Source organism: Eschrichtius robustus, chromosome 14 (assembly GCF_028021215.1).
Source record: "Eschrichtius robustus isolate mEscRob2 chromosome 14, mEscRob2.pri, whole genome shotgun sequence".
Classification (NCBI taxonomy): Eukaryota; Metazoa; Chordata; class Mammalia; order Artiodactyla; family Eschrichtiidae; genus Eschrichtius; species Eschrichtius robustus.
In genome coordinates this window covers 84325056-84344269 of record NC_090837.1, presented here as the reverse complement: position 1 = coordinate 84344269, position 19214 = coordinate 84325056, and the positions used below count along the sequence as shown (strand labels likewise).

Sequence of the window (19214 nt, the reverse complement as noted above, 5' to 3'; positions counted from 1 at the left end):
ACATCTACCACTGTTACACATAATAATCATCATAAATTTATACCCCACGGGCTTTTCTTGTCATGTAAAATTACAATGCAGTTGGAGATATTGGGGAATTAGGTCTAACGGGAAGACTCTGGATGTTGCCCCAGATCGCTCATATCAGTAAACTACATACACATAAGTATTTCCTTTTAACATAAAATATGTCAATGAGAGATTAAAAAATAATATATATTGAGTGGACAAGTACAGGCAGGCAAATGTATTCTTTGTTGAGGGTGGGGTTGAGCTTAGCTATTTCACTCAAGTCTGCTTTGGGAGCATCCCAAATACCATTGTTTTTATAATGGAAGCCCACTTATTTTGCTTTGGAAGGAGGATTAGCTGCTGCATCTGGGCTGCGCGTGAGATGTTACAGGAAGGAATGAGGTAATACTGCTGAACCCGATTAGGCATCAGAATGTTCTCGTACTAAATGTGATGTTTATAAATCGTATAAAGTAATAAAAATTTTCTGAATTTTTAAAGCTTGGGGAAGAGATTGCTTAAGTTTCTCCTATGAGTGGTCATTCATTTAGCAGACCAGTTCACAAAACTTGATTTGACCAGTAAGATTACACTGACTTGCAAAAGTAGAAAATAATGCTGTTAAATTATTTTTTACTAAGATGGGATGGAAAAAATGCATTTAAGTGTGTCTCTTCTTAAAGAGACAGAAGGTCTTGTCTAGTCTGGTCGAAGGTTCTGGCCATTTGATGAAAGTGGAAACTTGCTTTAGGACACAGATAATGCCTAATTTTCCAAATCAGTGGTTTGTGCCCCTGATTCATATATACAGATGACATGTTAACACAGGTGGCATGATAGGTTGCAGGTGATATGCAGTTCCTAGCTGGTAGATCCTATTTAACTTATTCCCTTTCTGTTCCACCTGGAAAGCATATCCAAATGCAAATGAGTCAGAATGACATTGCGATGAGAATAACCTTGAATCTGATTTCTCTTATGGTTACAGAGAAGAGTATTTTTAATGGTAGTTTAACCCTTATAGTCAACTCCAAATATCTTGGTAAGTTCTTGAGATTTGCAGATTCACAGGACCCTGGTTAATTCTTGCTCTCTGATTTAACATAAACTAATGTTGAAAGTGGTAAAGGGAAGCTTACTTAGAAACCAGCTGGGAGAGAAGGGAAGGGAAAAGTGATGGAGATTGGAGAGATGGAGAGCTGAGATTTCCCACTTTTTCATTCATTACAAGTATATCTTCCTTTATATCATTGAACATAGTTACATGTTTGCATCTGATAATTCCAACCTCTGGGTTATCTTAGAGTTGACACCATTAATTGTCTTTTCCCTTGAGAATAGGTCACATTTATACATGTTGTGTTGTAGAGACCCTGCATCCTGATATATTCATCCAAAGAGTATTGATATTTTCCTTTTAGCAGACAGTTAATTTGATTAGACAAAAAGTGAAAACTGTTTGGCCTGTAGAAGTGGCAGCTCAAGTCTTCATTCAGCCCCTTTTGTCTTTAGCTGAGATGTTTTGGATCTGCTCTTCACACACATGGGTTAGGGGTTACCAGAAACTTGGACAGAGTTTATACACAAAATTCAGGGCTCTCCTTCTCTAGCACTATGCTTTCCAGGATTCCTTCTCAATTTCTCATGGCTCTGGATCCCAAGGCTTTGTCCTCTGTTTGATCAGGCCAAAAAATACTGCAGGTTTTCTCTCAGACTTTTAGCTTCCACATGGCAACTGTGATCTGCAGACAGGATAAAGCCCTAAAAAGCAGGAATATTAACCCTCTGTCAGTCCCTTGTTGAAAATTTCAACTGTCCTCCTAAATCTGTCTGCTTTAACTCTCCAGAATCATCAGGTAGTTGTTTGCTTCTGTTTTGTCCAGAGTTTATTGTTGTTGTCTGCAGAGGGGGCTGGTCTCTTAGGAGGTCACAACTCCATACCAGAGATACGATCCCTACAGTAGAGATTTGCATTTTGAACTGATGGCACCATTTCTTGGGCAGAGATGTAAGTCTTGGATGTTTATGTTAAAATTTGCCTGTTAGCCGTTCTTAAAATTCAGATATTTTAGGTATCTTTAGGTACCTTATGTGGTACAGGTGTTTTAAAAAAAAGAAAAGGGGGGGGGGAGTCAGAATGCTTGGATTCCAGTCCCAGGCTTGATAATAATAAGTTACCTAACTATTATATGGTAATTATCAATCATTATGTTATGATTAGCCTAATGTTACTGTAATTAGCTCATATAATTAGCAAGTCATGTGAATCCTTGACCTGTAGGATGATAAGCCACTAATCATCTAATATAAATATCTTGAAGTCTCAGGGTTAATTCACTTCATAGGATTCAAAGGATTAATGTCCTATATTAGGTGGGGAAAAGGTGTGGTCATATGGTAGTGATAATATTTTTTTCTTTTTATCTCAGATTCCCTCTACCCCGACTTTCCTTTATACCTCAGTTCTTCCTGGGCACAAGTTATTTCATTCAAAATCGCTAATTGTAAAGAATTTTATTTTTAATCTAACATATCACATTTAAAATGCATTTTTGTTTGTCTCTTAGGAGGAAGTGCTGCAAAGGGTATAAATTTGTCCTTGGACAATGCATCCCAGAAGGTATGTAATATAACGGATTATATCTTCTCACCTTGTTTATGACTAATAACCAGAGGTCTGTAAAGTTCAGATGTACACGGAACATATGTATGTTACCGGTGCATGCATGTGTAATTTCTCTCTTTTTTTGGCTCTAAATTCTTCTAATGCCAATTTGGTTATACATGTCAGGCTCTATCTAAATCATTACATAGCATTTACATGTATATTGAGTAATTCTTGTATCTCCGGTTTTGTGTTGTAGAGGCTGTAATTCCCTAGTCAGTATTTCATGCACAGTTAGAACACAGCCATCTTCCCCAACCTCTCTACCTGCTTTTCATCTGCTAAACGTGAAGCTCCTTGATCATCAGCAAACACTGCTCAGCCCAGCACTAAAGAGACAGAGTGATGTAAGACGTGGGCCCAGCCCTCAAGCTGGGAGACAGCATGTGGATGGCATGGAATCAGAGAGACCTGGATTTTAATCATGCTTCCATGTTGTCGTAATCCATTTGCACTGCTGTGACAAAAATACGTTAGACTGTGTGGAGGCTGGGAAGTCCAAGAGCAAGGCACTGGAAAGTCCAGTGTCTGGTGAGCGCTTCCTGGTTCATAGACAGCCATCTTCTTGCTGTGTCTTCACATGGTGGAAAGGGCAAGGGAGCTCTCTGGAGTCTCTTTTATAAGGGCACTAATTCCATTTATGAGGGCTTCACCCTCGTGATCTAATAATCTCCCAAAGGCCCCCACCTAATACCATCACACTGGGGGTTAGGGTTTCAAAATATGAATTTCAGGAGGACACAAACATTCAGTCCATAACACACATCCTGCTAGCTATGACCTTGGGCACGTGACTTTCTAAACCTTAGTTTTTGCAGAAAGTGTTAGTACTTGACTCATGTGGTGGCTTTAAGAGGATTACCGCATGTAAAGTACTTGGAACAGAGGCTGGCTCTTATTAAGTGCTTGATAACTCGTGGTTGCTGTTATTACTAACAACTGCAATATGCATAGTAGAGGCACACATATTGCAGAAGGGGCACATAGTCCCAGAGACCAGAGCGGTCAGAGGTGGTCTCGAGAAGGAGAGGAGTTTGGAGCTAGGTTATGAGGAAGGCTGCTCAGGACTTAGACAAGAAGGAGGAAGAGAACTGTAAAAGATTCCAGGCAGAGCACTGATACAGAAAACACTAAGAACTGTTGGAAGAGCATGAGATTAGTTTGCCCAGGGCTGGGCTGGGGACAGGTGAGTAGGTAATGGGAAATAGTTTTCTTCACTGTTGGCCAAGAATCCAGGTCTCTCTAGTGGACTTGGAGCCCAGCCAAGCTAATTATATTGCATTATCTCATAGGGAGCAGTTTCTTTATCAGTTAGAGATAAATGAATCCTTCTTATTTATTGCGCTCTTTTACAGAAGAGTTCATTAAGCCATAGCTGTCAACTCCGAGAAAGCTGCTTTAGGAAGGCTGGTTAGGAAATCTCTTCACATACGTTGGTTTATATTGGTCTCTCCAAGATGGAATTTCTCACTGCCAGCTAGTTCTGTTAGAGCTCGGTGGGAAAAAAAAACCACAGAGGTCAAAATAATTGCATTCTTTTATAAGCCAGCTTTTCTCAGCCACCAGCTGAGTCCTTTATATTTCAATTTTGCAGATACAGAAAGATAATGAAGTTTAGGTCCATCAATTTAAGATCCCAGTTAAGGACCTTGCCCAACCTGATTAAAAACACATTACATGGATACCACATGCTTAGAGTTTCTTTAAATGATAGGTGTTGTGGTTTCAAACATCTAAGCCTAGAACCAGTCTCCCTCTCCCTGCAGTAAGACGTTATCAGCACCTAAGATTAATGTAACTTAGAACTGAATATTTCCAAGAAAAGTGGTCCCAAGTGCTGAAAGTTGCTTTGCCGTAACTAACTCTGTTCTGTCGCTTTTCACTAGAACACTTCTTAAAGTTGATTTGTTTTACTCTGTGGGAATAAGTCAGTGTGTGTGTGTGTGTTTGTGTTTATGACTAAAGATATCTTTCATCATAAATGTTTCTGTTACCCAAGGATGCAAAGTTTAGGATTTCAGAAAAGATGGTGTATTAGTCACGATTCTCCAGAGAAACAGAGATTTATTTTAAGGAACTGGCTCCCGAGACTGTAGAGGCAGGCAAGTCCAAAATCTGCAGGGTAGGCCAGCAGGCTGCAGACCTCAGGAAGAGTTACAGTTTGAGTCTGAAGGGCCATGTGCTGGCAGAATTCCCTCTTTATCAATGGAGGGCCATCGTTTTTCTATTTAGACCTTCAACTGATTGGAGGAGACCAGCCCACAGTGTGGAGGGCAATCTGCTTTACTCAGCGTCTACTGATTTAAATGTTAATCTCATTAAAAAAAAAAAAAATCTCTGCAGAAAATTCTAGAAAAATGGCCAGATATTTGGGTACTGTGGCCTAGCCAAGTTAACCTTTAAAATAGCCATTACAGATAATAGAAAGAGATTAGAATTTCTAAACAAATATGCTAGTGAGTAGAAGCTGCCATTTAAAAGTGTTGTTGCCTCATTTGTTTAAGTGTCAGCAACTTGTGGCCTGTGAGCCACATCTGGCCCACCACCTGGTTTGTAAATAAAGCTTTATTGAAGCACAGACATACCCATTCGCTTAAATTTTGTCTATGGCGACTTTTGCCCTGCAACAGCAGAGTTGAGTGGCTGCAACAAAGCCCTGCAAAGCCAAAAGTATTATCTAGCCCCTTTACAGAAAAAGTTTGCCAACCCCTGCCATAATTGTTATCTACATTGCCCAGGGGGTAGGGTAATCAGATTTGTTCTAGTTCAGCAACTACTAATTGAACTTAAACTGTAGGAAGAGAATAGTGCTGGTTACTCCAGGGGACACAGTTCCTTTCAGTTATCCAAACAATCATTAGAACTAATAGTAAAAGAAGCTAAAAAGCAGGTCAAGCTTTGACTAGGTGTCAGGCACTGTGCTTAATGCATCATCCAATTTATTCTTCCTAAAAGCACCATGAAGCTGGTCTTATTGTTCTCCCTATTTTACAGGTAAGGAAGTTGAGTCTTAAAGACCTCAGGATCACAGAGAGAGTGGCAGAGTGGGGAGGGTTGGCTCCAGACCCTGTGCTCTTCATCATACCCCTTCATGCCTCCTAGAATAGAGCCTGGCACAGAGTAGGCATTCAGCAAATATGGCAGAGCAGGATCGAGTCCTGTGGGGATTGGTGGGATGCAGAAACTAAACTCTGTTGAGGACTTCAAGGAAGTCTTCTTAAAAAAGTGACGTTTGCATTGGGACTTGAGAAACTAGATAGGGTATCAACAGTAATAAAATGCTGAGAGTAAGAGTGGAGGGGTTGATTGGACATTATAAAGGGTGAAAACAGACTAAACAAAAATGTAACAGTAAGCCATGGATGTGATAAGGGATGATGGGGAAGAGAGTGTACTCCTTATCAAAGTGTAAGGAATTCATAAATGAGTCTTAAGGTTGGAAGCATAGTCTCAGGGATAGAACACCAGACCTCAAATGCAAGAGTGTGAGCCATTTATATTTAATGTTGATGAGCATAGCATTTACAGGCTTTTTGAGCAAGGTGGTGACACTCACAGAGCTATACTTTCAGAATATTACTGGCCTGACAGTGTTACACAGAGTGGACTTAAGGGGGAAGAATCTTGAGATGAGGATTTACAAGGGAGGTTCTGAAGATCTGAGTTAGAATGGTGCCAAGAGAAATAGGACAGGTGAAAATAGAGAAACTGTAGAGGGAAAAGCTACAGAGCAGGAAGCTGGTGGTCTCTGGAAAACCATCAAAAATGGAAAGTTGAATAAATTCACTAACCTTGCTACCTCCAGAAACCCCACAAAGTAGGGCAGGGGGAAGGTGTATTGTGGATGCCGGGGGTTCACAAAAGACATATAAACCCACAAAAACAGAGAAAAAGGAAGAGGAGATAACAGCAACAAAAATTTGGAATCTGGAGAACAGAGAGGTTGTAAATAACTTAGCAAAATGGGAAAGATGAATCCTTAACCAGCATCAGGGGAAACTAAGGAGCAATCCAATTTACACCAAAACAAATAACAATCAGAAAAACTAAAAGTTTCCAGAAGCAGAGGTACTAGGAAGTGAAAAACGATGTCAACACAGAAGGATTGACTGAAAATCTGTTTAAGAAGAAGTCAGACTCCCAGAACTTGTCCTTCACTCCAGAGAGACAGAATATTGCACCTTCCAAGACCAAGCACAAGACCAGAGATGTATTCTTTTGAGAGGGTACTTGGAGGCTGTTGGGACTGAGGGTGCCAGTCAGAGGTGAAGGTAGGGTTCTGATACTGAAAATGGAAGGATTTAGTAAAGGATTATCATGCATTAAATGTTACACTCAACCTTCTTCTCCACTTGAGTTCCAAAAGTTCCTGACTTTACTGTCAGGCAAGGATTTGGAAATGTCTTCTGTGGATGTTCTGGATGATTCAGGAAAAAAGTCCTAAAGAAACTGACATTGAAATGCACGAGGCAAATCACTTAAATGAAGCCCAGGCTATTTACAGTAGCCAGGACACAGAAGCAACCTAAGTGTCCATCGACAGATGAATGGATAAAGAAGATGTGGCACATATATACAATGGAATATTACTCAGCCATGAAAAGAAATGAAATTGAGTTATTTGTAGTGAGGTGGATGGACCTAGAGTCTGTCATACAGAGTGAAGTAAGTCAGAAAGAGAAAAACAAATACCGTATGCTAACACATATATATGGAATCTAAAAAAAAATGGTTCTGATGAACCTAGGGGCAGAACAGGAATAAAGACGCAGACGTAGAGAATGGACTTGAGGGCACGGGGGAGGGGGAAGGGGAGGCTGGGATGAAGTGAGAGAGTGGCATGGACATATATACACTACCAAATGTAAAATAGATAGTTAGTGGGAAGCAGCTGCATAGCAGAGGGAGATCAGCTCGCTGCTTTGTGACCACCTCGAGGGGTGGGATAGGGAGGGTGGGAGGGAAGCTCAAGAGGGAGGAGATATGGAGATATATGTATATGTATAGCTAATTCACTTTGTTATACAGCAACAACTAACACAACAATGTAAAGCAATTGCACTCCAATAAAGATGCTAAAAAAAAAAATTAAGCCTAGTGTTTATAAAGTCTACCACATGCAAAGAGCTTCTATTTAGCTGATTTTATAGCCTTCTATTCAATATTTAGCTAATTTTATAGCTTTGCTTCTATTTAGCTATAAATTTTTTATATTTTAGCTATTGTATTTAACCATGAATCAGTTACAGCAGACGTCCAAACAGGAAAAGGATCACCAGTCATTAGAGGAAAACCTACAAAAGAAACATACAGGAAAAACAGAAAAAGAGTCTTAGAGAAAACACCACACAGAAAGAAGAAAACTTCAAAGTAACTACCATTTATACGTCAGTGAGTTACAAAAATGGTATAGCATCCATGGGACCAGACATGGTGTTATTAAAAAAGGTCATTCAAAGAAGAAATAAAGAATCCTTGGAAATTAAAAACATGATAAAATGAGAACAGGAAAAAGGTTGGTAGATGAGATTGTGAAAATCTCTCAGGACCTGGAGCAAAAGATCAAGGAAATAAAAAATAGTAAAAGAAAAATATGAGAATATTATTAGAGGACCAGTCCAGGGGATGCAACATCCAAATAAGAGTTCCACACAGAACAGAGGAAGAAGAAGAGAGTAAATCGTTAAGGGTATAATTCAAGAAAATTCTCTAGAATTGAAGGATATGAATTTCTAGATTAAAAGAGCCTACCAAAAATTGAAGGGGTCCCACATAAAGACATCATTGTGAAATGTTAGTACCTTGGGGCAAAAAGAAAATACTAACATTTTTCAAAGAGGGAAGAATGAGATTTGAAAGATCAAGAATTAGAATCTTATAGGACTTATCCATAGCAGGACTGAAAGCTAGAAGACAGGGGAGCAGTTCCTTCAAAATTCTAAGGTAGTTTTCCAAACCTAGAATTATATACTCTAACTAGCCATAAGGGTTGAAAAAAGACATTTTCAGGCACACATGATTTCAAAATTTTAAATCCTGTAAGACCTTTCTCAGTCTCTCTCCCCTCCCACCTTGTTCACTCTCCCAGCCCTGTTCTCAGTACTTAATAAGCCAGCAGCCAACAAGGCAGAAATGTGGTTTCCAGAGTACCAGTCACAAAGTAGCTCATGGAAGTGGAAGTTTGAAGCTAAGAGAGAAAGTTCACAACTGCCCCCCCAAATATACAAAATAATTATTATTTTTATTGAAGTATAGTTGATATTCAGTTTTGTTAGCTTCAGCTGTACAGCACAGTGATTCAGCTGTATATATATATTTTTCAGATTCTTTTCCATTATAGGTTATTACAAGATATTGAATATAGTTCCCTCTGCTATACAGTAAATCTTTGTTGTTTATCTATTTTATATGTAGTAGTGTGTATCTGCTAATCCCATACTACTAATTTATCCCTCCCCCACTCTTTCCCCTTTGGTAACCATAAGTTTGTTTCCTATGTCTGTGAGTCTGTTTCTGTTTTGTAAATAAACTGATTTGTATTATATTTTAGATTCCAAATGTAAGTGATTATATTTGTCTTTCTGTGTCTGACTTATTTCACTTAGTGTTACATGCTCTAGGTCCATCCATGTTGCTGGAAATGGCATTATTTCATTCCTTTTTGGGGCTGAGGAATATTCCATTGTATATATGTGCCACATCTTCTTTATCCATTCATCTGTTGGTGGACATTTAGGCTGCGTGCATGTCTTGGCTATTGTAAATAGTACTGCAATGAACATTGGGTGCATGTGGTACTAGATAATTATTTTAATTCCAGGGAAAACAAAAGGGTCTTCAAGGAAGGATAGGGAATTAGAGTATACTTCCAGGCTTAGCAAAAAATAGCTTTTATATTGTCATTATGGTGCCAACACTGAAGACTTATAAAACCAAAATTTCAGTGTAACGACAGGGGCAAAATGAAGGAGTAGGAAGCATGGACGTGGTTGAGGAAACAGTGATAAAGCTGAAAGTGTCTCGTCCATGACTGGAAATCCATAGAGAGTATTCAGCACACAGAGGAGGAGGAAGCAATGCAAGCTGGCTGTTTAGAGACACAGAGGTAAATCATAAAAGAATCAGCCGGAGGAGCTGGAAGTGGTACCTCAAGAGAGCTGGAATGAGGAGGAAATCAGGGCTGCTGTTTTTCAAAACAGGTCTTTTTCTTTCTCTCTTTTTTTTTTTTTTTAGCATTTTGCTATCTCTTTTTTATAAATTAATTTTTATTAGAGTATAGTTGCTCTACAATGTTGTGTTCGTTTCTACTGTACAGCAAAATGAATCAGCTATACACACACACATATATATCCCCTCTTTTTTGGATTTCCTTCCCATTTAGGTCACCACAGCGCATTACATAGAGTTCCCTGTGCTACACAGTAGGTTCTCATTAGTTATCTATTTTACACATAGTATCAAATAGTGTATATACGTCAATCCCAATTTCCCAATTCATCCCACCACCACCCTTCCCCCCTCCCCCCCTTTCCCCACCTTGGTGTCCATACGTTTGTTTGTTCTCTACATCTGTGTCTCTATTTCTGCTTTGCGATTAAGATCATGTATACCATTTTCCTAGATTCCACATGTATGTCAGAAAGAGAAAAACAAATATCGTATATTAACACATATATGTCAAAACAGGTCTTAGCATAACAGTCCACACGGGACTCCTGACTCTGCCCCTTTCCTCCCCTCCCTCCCTGGCAGCTGCTGGATGACGGGTACAGCTGGCCGAGCAGGGCAGCCCACAGCCAATCACGGCTGAGACCTTGCTCTTGAGCAAAAAGAGGACAGAACACGGGCTGCCTAGAGGTGATGCTTCGGCGAAGAAAACGCATTTGACCAGGGACACATGCAGGAGGAGCAGGCCTGGAATCACATCTGTGGGGAGGGGTATTTAGCAAGGGCCACCTTCCAGGTCGTCCTGAGATTGGCGTGATCCTTGCTCGCTGACCCCACCCGCATCAGGGGCTGACAGCCCACCCATTACACTTTCACATGTGGCAGAGCCAAGCCAGGCTCACTCTGTTTCCAGCGATAGTTTATCTGTCAGCACCTGGGGGAGACAGTGCAGTGATTAATGAGATGCTGGGTCTAGACTGGAAGTAAATGTTCAGTCTGTGCCTCCTGACTTAGAGCCGAAGTCCCTTCAGAGGTTCGTTAAGTATTAGTTTGTAAGGGACTGAGAAAAGAGGAGATGCCCTGATTCGCGACGAATAGAGCATCCACCCCAGTTTGCACAGACTTAGAGCTGGAACGAGATCTCTGGCCATTCTGCCTTACCCAGCCGCTGCTCAGCATGCAGAATCGACCCTCGCCCACCCCATCTGCATGCCTACAGCGCACAGAGACATCAGTCAGCCTCCCCCATGCTCCTCCCAGCCTGCCTGACTTCCAGCACCACCCCGCCCCTCACGTTAGGACGCCAGTGCCCATCGCCAGGGCTGGCTGTTCTTCAGTATTCAGCTGGAAGGAATTCCTTGTCTCTACAGCAGTTGGTGAAAAAGAGGAAACAGGCCCCCAGGTAATTCAGCAGAGCCTGGCCACCTGAAGCTTCTTTGCTCTCTGGATGAATGGCAAAAATCAACTACTGAATTACACACTATAAAAGGGTAAATTTTGTGCTATGTGGATTATATTTTAATAAAGGTGTTCTATTTAAAATGAAAAAAGGAAAGGCAGCAAAAGAGAAATACAGTGACTCTTGACCATGGGGGAAATCCTCAAGTAGATCAATTTTTAGAAAGAATAAACATGAAAGTTTAATATCTGTAAATTGACCCTCTTAAAGTTATATGTGTCCAAGTACCCAGAGGAAAAATCTCCTTTTACTCCAGGGATGGCATATTTTGGTTTGAAGATCTTTGCGCTAGATGAATTTATTTGAGGTTACTTTTACATGGCAAGCACGTTCTTCTGACATAGATTGTGCCAATGCAATACACCATTAAAGTTTGTAACGATGCTCTTATAGAAAGAAAAAAAAAAAGGATGGTGAGGTGACCCAGGGAGTATCACAAGTGATATTTGCGTTTAACCATGGAGATGCCAAGCACTCAGTTACCCATCGCAGCCCTCCTGGAAGATGCCCTGTGGCCTGAAGAGTTAATTCCCTCTACACATAGCTGGTCACACCACCGTTCCCCTCGAGCTGAGTGCAGCCTAGACAGTCTGTTCCCGACCAGGGCCGGGTGGGCCCCGCCTCCGTCTAGTGAATGACTGTGGTTGATTTGAGTTCACACTTCTCTCTTTCAGATTATGATGTATGTGCTGAGGCTCCCTGTGAACAGCAGTGCACAGATAACTTCGGCCGAGTGCTGTGTACGTGTTACCCAGGATACCGATATGACCGGGAGAGGCACCGGAGGCGGGAGAAGCCGTACTGTCTGGGTGCGTTGGTCATGCGCGTTATTTCCTGGGTCCTGAGGATGTGCCAGATTCTGATGATTCTTTTGAACATTCTTCATCAGTGGGGACCAGCTCTCAGGAGCCACTTTGATCCCTCCCCTTACATCCTGATACTTGTTGGATGGAGTTGGGTTGGTACTATTCTAGGGGTCACTGCCTTTCACCATGATTATTAAAACAAACGATGACCAAGGGATTCTTCAGGGAGTGGGTACCAGTCAGATCCTAATTGGCAGTGAGATGTAAGAGCAGGAGAAGGGGAATATTATCGAACGAAAACTAGAATAAGGTGAAACAGAATGTAAGTGGGCAGAAATGTGAAAATGCAGGAAGAACGAAACAAGGATAAGCCTTCTCTCAGAAGATGACCTGTAAGAGAGACTGGGAAAGAGGGGAGGTGTCTGTATGGCAGACAGGCTGGAAATGACCCAGAGGGAGCTGAAGCCAGCCCCCGGGGCACAGCTGAGCAAAGCCAGCATCATCCGTGGCCACCAGCTTGCTCCAGCACCCCCGTCCCCCGCTCACTAGGCTTCCCAGCCCTGCACTCCTTGGGTGTCTGAGGCAGGTTTATGGTCATTGGCCCCTGGAGCTGCTTGTATCAAAGTGTGGTCAGTCCATGGCTAAACTGTCTCAGAAACATCTGGGCTTATGGCTTTTAAAGAAAAAAAAAAAAAAAAAGGTTCCTGGCCTCCCCTCCAGACTCTGAGGGTGGATGCAGAGATCTGCCTATGCACAAATGCACAGTGAAGTTTGAAGACCAGCTCAAAGGTGAACTGAGGAGACTGCAGAGGGATCTGGAGAGAAAATGAACCAGCTGTGATGAGCAGCCCCCTTCTCCGCCCCAGGGGGGGCTCTGGAGAGCACCCTTTAAGAGAAGTTCTAGATGTTAGGTCTCCTGGTTTCTCCCCAGTGGCCCCTGGGAAGGCACCTCCCACTGAACAGGAATGGAATTGAGACCACCAAGCAAACGGAGGGGGACCCATGGGCTCTCCTGCAGAGAGCACGGTAAACCCGTGTGTACCGCGATCCGAGGTCCCAGGTGCCAGGGCTCTGATTTCAGTTGTGGAGGCTCTGGGACCCGCTTCTTTTCTTTGGGGGGCTGGGGGACCAGCAACACGAGCAGTCGGCTGAGAGTCCCACCTGTTTCTCTCTCCCTTCAACCTTGTCCTTCCTCCTGTGGACAGTAGAGGCGGCCTTGCCCTTAGGCTGGAGGCAGGGGCACGTGGACAGACGTGGTCAGCCCGAGGAATTGCAGAGGAGGTGCCAGCTGTGACGTCTTAGCTTACGGGTGACATAGTATGCATGGTATGAACTGCCAGGGGAACATCCAGATGACCACCTGCCCCTTGTGGGCACACAGGGCCTGCCAGACGTGGGTCCCAGGCAGGCTGCCCAGTGAGTGGCTGGGACGTGGTCGGCATCCTGGAGCGTGAGGTTGGGCTCTGTCCGCTGGCCCCATGTGCACAGTCTGGGGCTGTGTGTCCTGGCCGCCACCCGGTATCTTCAGCCAGTGAGCGGGAAATGGGTCTGGGCCTCCTTCTCTTTCCCTGCTGGGAAATGGCTTTGTTTCCACCCGTTCAGTAGGGGAGCAAGTCTGTGATGTGTACGGTTCACGTGGACTTTCGCTGGTTACTTGTTTGATGGTGTCGTGGCTCATTTCCACCACTCAGGAGGGGTCTGTTTGGGTCATGGATGGGGCTGAAATTTCCTGGGGAAAACGCTCTCCGTTAGACCCATTATGACTATTTTCTTTTATCAGAAGTGGCTTTTCCCAGGTATCATCACATCTCCTAGCTGGGAAGGAGCCGTTCCTAGTGGCCTTAGGTCACCACCATGCTGTTAGGAACCTCTGGTCGTAAAGGGAACATAAAAACCCTCGGCACACTAGGGTCTTTGCAGGAAATCATTTCTACTGTAGTCGTTTTCCAAAACGTGTTGCCATCTGTTATCTCATTTCCTCTTCCAGGGAGCCCTGCAAAAGTATTTAGGGCAGGCTTCACTGCCATGTTCTATAGTGAGAACTTTGGAGGCTAGCAGTGCCTGCACCAAGCCACGAGACTTGGCGGTGGCAAAGCCACAACCAGGAACCCCGTCACTGATCAGTTTGTAACCATGGTGACACTGCCTGAAGTGCTCTTGTCATGAGTGGCCCACATCTCTAGCTTCCTGCTTTGTTCCAGGCTTCGGTGACGGAGGTCTGGCAGAGTGTCCTTTGCAGACATTAACAGAAGGGCCAAGCCTAAGGTCGCCTGTTGTGTTGAAAGTGATCTCTCTGAAACTGTCTTAGTGTTCTCTGCATTTGGTTCAAACCCAGATATCGACGAGTGTGCCACCAGTAACGAAACGCTGTGTGCACACATCTGCGTCAACACCTTGGGCAGCTACCGCTGTGAGTGCCGGGAGGGCTACATCCAGGAGGACGACGGGAGGACATGCACCAAGGGGGACAAATACCCCAACGACACTGGTGAGTAGGGCAAGTAAAATTATCCCCCTAATTGGATGGAGGGAGGGAGGGATGGGCAGGCAGGCAGGCACTTGGAAACCCAATAGGCTTCCTCAGGAAGCAGTGGGCAGGAAGGGGCATTTGTATGAATGGTAGGTGGGATCTGGGTAAGAGAAAGGTAGAAGGTCAAACCCCTAGAGAACCAGTGAAAGATCTGCCTGCTAGCAGTAAGGCTTGTGAGCTGGTCTTGTATTGGGAGAAGCTCTGCACCAAGCGCGGAGGTGCAGTGTGCTCAAGGACCAATCAGTGGAACTTAGTTACGAGCTGAGACCAAACTAGGAGGAGCAGAGATGAGGCCAGAAACACTGGGTTCTCCCAAAGAAAAAAAAAGGGGGGCTGAATAAAGACAGGAAACACTTCTGTGTAAGGCAGCAATCCATTTCAGCACTACTGATAGTATAGTCTGTGGCCCCGTGCCTGCCCGTGAGCTGTTACTTGGTTCATGTTCAGGTAAAAAAACAGAAGTTGAGGGTGTTGAGAAACACTTTCCAGTCGTTCATTTTTATTGCATTTAGCAAGCCCGGTCCACCCTGATGTGGAGAACTTTTAGAAGCTGGCCTTTCTTCACAGAGTTTGAGAAGCTGCTTTACATTATTTTGACCAGATTCAACCGAGATGTCTGATCACTTAGGGATGTGATCAGCTTGAATGTTGGGTCATTGCCTTATTTAAGTGTGGAGGGGAGGGAGGGAGGGAGGGAGGAAGGACAGGGCCTTCCTGTATCTCCAACCCTTGTGGGCCAGGAAGCTGCTGTCATCCTCCTGAGCTCAGAGTTCAGCTCTGACTCCTCGGGAGGGGAAAGTGGCAGGACCACTGTCGTCTGTTGGGAGAGGTTAGCTGGGCCTGGGCCATCTCTGGGTGGCGAGGGGGCTCCCAGGGCAAATCATCTCTACCAAGAAACGCAGGGGAATGGAAGGACCCGAACTGTTCGGCGCTCAAGAGATCGCGGTTCTTCCGTGTAACCTGAGATTCAGAAAAGGGTGGAAGGCCGTTGCCATCAGCTGAGGACAGCAGACAGCTGGAGACCAGCTGTCTCACACGGAAAAACTGCAAAGCAAATCCTGAAGAGCAAGCGGCTTGAGTCACGAGGAAGCCAGCATACGTTAGAAGTAACGCGAAAGGTCTGCTTGCAGTCAGCTCAGGCTTGGGCAACTTGGGGTCACTGGAATGACTCAGAGGGCTTAGTGTGACACTCTTTAAAGCCTGAAGCATGTGGGACCTGGGCACCCAGAGGTGCTTAAAAGCAGCGGTAATCAGTCTTTTGGGCATTTTTCAGACATTTTCAAAACATTTTTTCAGACCACTTTTTAATTATCACTCAGAATTAAAATCACTTCTGTCCCATGGTGGAGAAGGTTTGCGGGAGGGGGATGTGTAACTTACCTCTTAGATTATGTCCTTCGTTGAAAGGAAGAATCTCACTGAAAAATGAGGTGCGGATTTTTAGCCACTGATGTATTAGTGATGGGCTGACTTGAGAGTTAGCAAGAAGAAAGCAGCTTTCTAATTTTTCATTTTGGAATTGGATTTCCAGCTGTGCTCCAAGCCAGGGAGTTCCGTGGGCTTGGGCCGAGGGGGTCCTCAAGCCCGTAACCCTGTTGCGTCTTTGCCTCATATTTCTATTCAGGTGAAATCCCGTTTACCTGGGCGTGAAGGGCAGCCTTGAGCAACCCAATCTAGAGGAAACCGCAGAGGTGGCAGCAACAACTGCTGAGTATCAGGGTGGGGTTTAGACGGTAGGGATCTCTAAATAGTAGGAACCGGGCCACCCGTGAGCACTTCCCACCTGGTGGGGTAGAGTGGTCTGCTCGGAGACCCGACCTTAACTAGCAGAGACCACAGGAGTCGGATGGAATTTCCAGAGCCTAGGGGAAGATTTTATACACTGAATCTACTTGTTCTTTGGTCTCAGGTGGCCTCCACCTCTTGCACTAATTCCTAGTTTCCCCAACGTCATCCCTCTGAAGTCACCCTGCTTACTGTGTGGTACCCCAGGAATGGGTCTGAGCTGGAGGCAGTGACAAGGTGGGCCTTGGTGGGACATGCTCACCCCCTGCCTCACTCTTGGGCAGTGTGGACCCAGAGAGGAGCCCAGCCCAAGGGCCGGGGCATGGGGAGGTCCCACTGCAGCTTTGATATTAGCAGTCTCTTGTGCTGAGTCGGTCCTGGGACCACACTCCTCCGTTTCCTTTCCTGAGAGGTGAATTGTACTTCTTTAAAAAAATGTCCAAACACAAAATTTTCAGTATAAGAGGTCAAGAATTTAAGTGCTAAACATTTTGACTTCTAAGGCTAAGAATTCGGTAAAAAATCTGAGCATTCTTAAATATTAATTGGTTTTGTACCTTCTGTACTATCACTGTCATTTAAAGACATATTTTATCAACCATTTATTACAGCATTTCCCCATGTTGTCGTCTGTAGGACTTTGGGGTCCTGGGAGGTGTGGATTAGCCTTTCTTTGTTTGAAAGGTTCTGTGTTCAGATGTTCGGGGGAGAATGCATTACTGCACCAACTTCTGCAGGGATTCATAATGTGAGTGCATTGAAAGCTCTGAGGTTGCCATTAAAAGATGTTAATTTTGATTAAACCTGCCCTTCCCAAAATTATTTTCTGAAGAAACACTTCAAAGCATCTCACAGATGACGGTGTCCTGAAAAATACAGTTAGGAAAATTCTAACTTATTAGCATCAAAGAGCTGAGCCCTGGGGCCCAAGGTTGGTAAGTCATCTGGTCGACTTTCAGGCGAGGATGTCGTCATCGCCAGATGAAGCAGCCAAAGCCAGAGGCGGGGGGCTGTTGGCTGCCGACTACAGAGCAGCTAATGAGTGAAAACAGGCCGATACTCTTCCACTCTGCCCTCCAGAGAGAGAGTTTGTTCCTGCTTACAGTGATTTAAACGGGCAATGTCCTTCTGTTTAATCAGTAAGAACGTCTAGTGGTTATAACGCTGAGCTTTCTTGTAACACCTCAACTCCCTGCACAGATGAGCCTAGGCTTTGAATTCCCTCCTCTTTGTCCTCCCTCCTCATCTTCTTCCAGATATCACAGCTACAAATAGTTTGTGTTTTTTTGGGGGGGGGGTTGGGGGGTGCCGTACTGCGAGGCATGCGGGACCTTAGTTCCCCCACCAGGGATGGAACCCACGCCCCCTGCAGTGGAAGCGTGGAGTGTTCACCACTGGACCGCCAGGGAAGTCCCCACATAGTTTTAAAAACTGAAACAGTCCCACTGTTTCTATTGTATCCCAACTGCCGCGCCCGCAGCAGCAGCATTCTAGAATTTCTCAGTATTTAATTTTCAGTGACTGCTCTCTACTGAATTCACCACACAGGCACAGAGGACTCACGTTTGGTTTTAGTGTTTTATTAAGAAAAACATTCCAACACCGGTAACCAAGGGCGTCGGGGGTCAGGGACTGAGGGGAGTAATTCGTACACATAATTAAAATTATGGGAAAGGACAGGCACATTCTATGCCTTGAACGTTAGAATCATTACTCAAGTGATGGGCCCCTGAGAAGATGGGGGGCTGGTTTTGATGATTCGGGCAACAAAAGCAAGCATCCTGGGTTCATCTCTGCAGCAGCTGTGATGCAATGGAAAGTTCCTTGGCTTGGAAGGTAGGAGAGCTGGTAACCAGAGCTGCTTCAGTATTTACCAGCTGGGTGTCATTGGGCAGCTCTCCGGATCTCAAGTTTCCTCCTCTGTGTAGACACAAAGGTGTTGGATTAGGTGAGCTCTGAAGACCCTTTTACCATCACAAATCTTTTTCACAATTTGGTGTGATTTAGCATCAGCAAAAGTAGCCGAAGCCCTGCCTGCCCCATGAGTCCCTGTACGGTTTTCATTTCTTTGTCCTTTATCTAGGCGAGTGTCAAGACTCGAAGGCATGCCCAGCCTCAGCACCTTCTAAACTGAGAACTTTCCCTACAGTATCTAAAAGATGAATAATTAACATCCAGATACTCAGCTCAACAGTAAGGAAAGTTAGGGGGCTGGACCAGCCCTGCATCTGGAACGTCAGAGGCCAGCCACGCCGTTTCATCCATTTTAGATTAATTAATAAGCCCAATATTTCATCACAGTCATTTTTTTCAAGAAGAGATAATGATGCTGGAGTACAAGCACACGTGATCTAAATCCCCCTCCCCTCCCTTTTTTTTTTTTTTTTTTTTTTTTTTTAACCTTTGCATTGACTGGTGTCTGTAACATTCCAGTGAGAGGAATTGTACATCGAACACAATGTCAGCTCATTCAGGAAGTGAGTGGACAGCAGGGCTGGCCTCAGAACGGCCTCTGCCCGTGGAAAGGTGGTCATGCGCCCACGGGCGTGGGGACACAAGCCGTCTGGCTAGTGGGCAGGAAGGGCACTCTCCATGACTTCCAGTTTTTCGTCTTTGCAAATATATGTCTGGAGCCAGTGTAGGCACCCCAGGGCTTCTGTAGCGCTGACGCAGAGACAAATTAAGGATATGTTGGCTCCGTAGTAATTAGCTTTCTGGTCTCTGTTTTTCAACTTGTTTCTCTTCTGATAAAGTGACCTTGACCCCCAACATCAGTTATTTCAGGGAAGG

General features: G+C 44.2%; 1 protein-coding gene across 2 annotated transcripts in view; it reads left to right on the top strand.

Annotated features, from left to right (window-relative positions):
- CCBE1 (collagen and calcium binding EGF domains 1) overlaps nt 1-19214 on the top strand; it is a 235022-nt gene that overhangs the window by 193454 nt on the left and 22354 nt on the right. For both annotated transcript variants that reach the window (XM_068562759.1, XM_068562760.1), the window contains 3 exons: nt 2580-2632; nt 11978-12112; nt 14445-14597. In XM_068562759.1, the coding sequence (XP_068418860.1) occupies nt 2580-2632; nt 11978-12112; nt 14445-14597 (341 nt within the window). The remainder of the gene's footprint in view (nt 1-2579; nt 2633-11977; nt 12113-14444; nt 14598-19214) is intronic.